At 43.5% G+C, this 3,914-nt stretch overlaps 1 protein-coding gene across 1 annotated transcript; it reads right to left on the bottom strand.

The window, feature by feature from the left end:
• Window positions 1-351: 351 nt before the first annotated feature.
• sst1.1 (somatostatin 1, tandem duplicate 1) lies at window positions 352-2,498 on the bottom strand. The gene is made up of 2 exons (XM_018732111.2): window positions 2,250-2,498; window positions 352-904 (listed from the first exon to the last, which is right to left on the bottom strand). Exons 1-2 carry the CDS (start codon window positions 2,385-2,387, stop codon window positions 698-700), a joined length of 345 nt encoding a protein of 114 aa, XP_018587627.1. The 5' UTR covers window positions 2,388-2,498; the 3' UTR covers window positions 352-697.
• Between the last annotated feature and the right edge of the window lie 1,416 nt (window positions 2,499-3,914).

Below are 3,914 nucleotides of genomic sequence, written 5' to 3'. Positions count from 1 at the left end.
TTGAAATGTCGTCATTTCTGGCTTTGTAACAATGGTGACGTGGGTCTTCTCTGCATCGCTGTTGTTATTAACTTTTGTTTAGTTGATTGCTTTCCCCAGGAAAAGTTTAATGAGGAACTTTTACAGTGCTTCACCGGGTACATTTTAAGCAGAGTAACTCAAAGTAACTTGATCAAGGGCTCTGCTGCAGGAGAGGATTCGAATCAAGGACCATGAAGGCACCACTTCTAACCACCGTTGACTGTCCATGAATATATGATGATGGCATTCTGTGTCAGTTTGATTCTTTAACGTGTTTTACAGTACATTGACAGTACCTGAAGTTGTAAAGAACACTTTTTGCCAGTACACTGGAGTCTGAAACAAGTTTTATTGAAGAAACAATTTAAAATAGGGCATCTGTCTGGAAACATAAATACGACTCAAAAACAGAATCGCATATTTTAAAAATACTATTTGCAACGAAGAATCCTTGAAAAAACAAATAGTTAAATCAAACGATTATCAATACAATCTTCAAATGAAACATTTATTATTTACTTCGTATTTTATATACACATCTTTATGTGACGCGCTCGTTCGAGGTTGGTCGAAAATGTTTGAAAACCAAACAATACATAGAAATTACAAGTGTTTACTGCGAATGGTGTGGGAATTTTTTTTTGTTGTTGTTTTGTATTTTGTTTTGAGAAATAAGTTAACACGACGTGAAGGTTTTCCAGAAGAAGTTCTTGCAGCCCGCCTTGCGCTCGCGCGGAGCCAGCACGGGACCGGCGGCTCTCTCCAGCTCGAGACGGACCTCCTCCTGGTCGGCAGCGCGCGACAGCTCGTCGGGCTCGAGCGCCTCGTTCTCCACCTGTGCCAGTTCGGACAGCAGCTCGGCCAGGGTGTACCTGGTCAGGTCCTGGAGCAAGACAGTCACACAGCAGCACTCAGCCGAGTGTACAGATATGGAAGGTACGCTTGGTTTGATGTTTGCAACACCTGAGTTGTATTATTATTGTTGTTGTTGTTCATTTGTACTTGTTTTTCTATTTTAAAGTGTTTAAAATACTGAAGTTGGCAGTGTTAATCTCCATTTGAACGTGCGCTCCATCTGTGTTTACGCTTGTCTATAATGGACCCTATCCTATGTTACTATGAAAACCTGACACTATCCAAGCGGGGTGGTATGTTGGGGGGGCGCGGTGGTGCAGCGGGTTTTCCAGGTCCAGCTGGCTTAGGCTCCGGTTCGCCGCGACCCCGCTTAGGAAAAGCGGTTTCAAGCAGTGTGTGTGAGAGCCTAACCCGGCAACACAGGGCGCAAGGCTGGAGAGGGAGGGGACACACCCAGGGCGGGACGCCAGTCCGTCGCAGGGCACCCCAACCAGGACTCGAACCCAAAACCCATCAGAGAGCAGGAGTCGGCTAAGCCTGCTGCGCCGCTGCGCTGCCGCTCCCCCTGTGTATATATATATGTATGTGGAAAACTAAAGGAAGGAAGCTCCGACACCTGCTGTCATTTACTATCTGTTTGGCTGTTTCAAACATTATCACCACCTACAGGGAACATCTGCCTGACGGCTTGAAGTGTGTGAAATATCAAGAGATTCCTCAGTTCCCAGGGGGGGTCCATACCGATCGCGATCGCATCAGCACCATGGAGAGCTCTCAACCGGAAACAAGCCAAAGTCTTTTTAAAGCCTTTAAATCAGCAGTGAAATGTCATTATTGCCATTGCAGGTGTGAATATGATTTGAACATTTTCAGACAACCTCAGCTTAAGACTCCTCGACTATCTAACTGATAATCACGTTGTTCCACTGATGTATGGATGAGTGACCCACTGTAAGTAGTGTATGTATCTAGCAGTGTAAGTGACCACGGTGAATAAGCTGTGTGGGCTGATAACACTACATACAGTTCACTGGAAGTCGCTTTGGAGAAGCGTCTGCTAAATAAATGTAAATGTAAATGTATGTAAATATAATGAGCAATTTGCTTTAAGTTTGAAGACTCTTGACAGATGGAATAACATAATCATGCCACGCAGTTTTGAAGGATCGTGGAAGGAACCCCCCTCCTACCCTTACTACAGGGCGCTTACCCTGAACTGATGCAGTAAAGGTAACACGCTACACGGCAAATCATTGTAAAAGTTACGAATCATGTCACATTGCAAGCCCTCGTGGACAAAGGTGGCAGCTTAATAAGAAAGACAGTGAGAGTGACGGTTATGCAGCATTGTTTCGGTAGGTAAATCCGCATACCTGTTTGCTGGCCGGTGCCAGGAGCGACCTCTGGAGCAGCTGGCGCAGTTTGAGGTCGGACGGCGCCGCGGACACGCAGCTCACGGCCAGCGCCAGGGACAGGAGCGCCAGCGCGCAGCGGACACGGCTCGACAGCATCTTTCTGTCTCGGGAGCGACAAACACGGCTGGATGGTCGGATTAAATGTCAAGTAACTGGTGGACGTGTGGACGTGTGGGTCCTTGTGCTCCACAAGACCCCCAAACGCACCTTTTAAGCGGTTCATTTGACGTCAGTTGGAGAGGAGGCGCGGCTCCATTTAGCGCCTTTACGCCGCTTTGGATCCTGAGTGATGCGACGACAAAAGTTTCCACAGATTAATTGCCGCTTCCTTCGGAAATAAAAAAGATAAATGATCATTAGCTCTGCATCTTGTTATCCTAACCGCACAAGAAATCTGCTTACATGGGGTATGTTGTGCACAAGTTATTTTTGTACATGCAAGGCCATTGATTGTTCAAATTTTTTTTTCTCTCTAAATCATCAGCATAAATCTCTATGTAAAACTAAACAATAAAATATACCACAAAAAAGCAAAGAGGGGATGTCCCCCTAATGTTCAAACAAGGCTAATATGCCCCGTATGATTGTGTTTAAGACCACTAAGAACTGGTGGCAGTATTTTTGGCCCCCCGCTACCCGAGAATTTGTTACTTCTCTGCAATGTATTTGATTGCCATAATAATCATCTGTACTGATAATATTTGAAATACACCTTTTTTCAGGTCATCGATCCAAGCCTGGAGAAAGAAAGATTATGAATTGACAGTATTAATACAGTATGATGAGAAAATGACTCATTTAATGGGCTCTGTTTTCTCTCCTTTCTACTGTGCTGCTAGATTGATCTGTAGACGGTTGAATTCTCTACTTTCTTTTGAGCCGCTATTCCCTTAAAACCCTTTAACAGTACTCTGCGGAGATCTAGTACCTGACCCTCTGCCCCATACTATTTCTGCTTCGTCCCACCAGGCATTCTTTGAGCAGAAATTAGACAATATGAGAATGCAAAAAGGAATTATATTTCATTACACTGTCTCTGCTGGTAGTGTATGTAATTGAACTGCTTCCCCTTTTCCACTTGCCTTGCATGAAACCTCCAAGATGTCTGATAAAGCTTTTTTTTCTATAAACAGTTTAATTAAAATCATTAAGCCATGGGATAATTCTGTTTGAAAGAATGACCACATCTGATTTTTTAGGTATCCAGTGTGTCATATATTTATTTCCTCATATTTCTATAAGTGAGTCACAGCTATTTCCCATGAATAAATTATTCTCATGTTGGTCTTTCTTGAACATTCTCCTCTACAGCTATGGAACAAAATCCCCTACAATGTGGATAAGAATCAAATGTAAGTCAGTATCTTAAAAAACTGCTCCCATCCTCACAAAAACAGAATATGCTCTATTCATCCATTTGCAACAATTTCCTTTTCTCACAGGAAGTCTTATTATACCCTATTTTCAAAAAGAAGGATCAATCCCCTTTTCACTCATAGATATGGAGCAATGTCCAAGTCCCCAATCTCTAGATTAGTGCAATAAGTCCCCAGTTACTTCCAGCTTTTTCACACTGCAGTCAACCCCCAAAAAACTCCAGTTCATAACTGGTATAATTCCTGA

This window comes from Scleropages formosus, chromosome 10 (assembly GCF_900964775.1).
Source record: "Scleropages formosus chromosome 10, fSclFor1.1, whole genome shotgun sequence".
NCBI lineage: Eukaryota > Metazoa > Chordata > Actinopteri > Osteoglossiformes > Osteoglossidae > Scleropages > Scleropages formosus.
Note: the sequence above shows the minus strand (reverse complement) of the source record. Positions and strands in the feature narration are given on the sequence as shown.

Bases quoted from the DNA above. Each gene is read 5' to 3' on its own strand.
- sst1.1 (XM_018732111.2), bottom strand. From the start codon at position 2,387: ATGCTGTCGAGCCGTGTCCGCTGCGCGCTGGCGCTCCTGTCCCTGGCG. The intron at 905-2,249 runs GTATGCGGATTT...GTCTTGCTCCAG, and splicing joins TGGCACCGGCCAGCAAACAG to GACCTGACCAGGTACACCCT.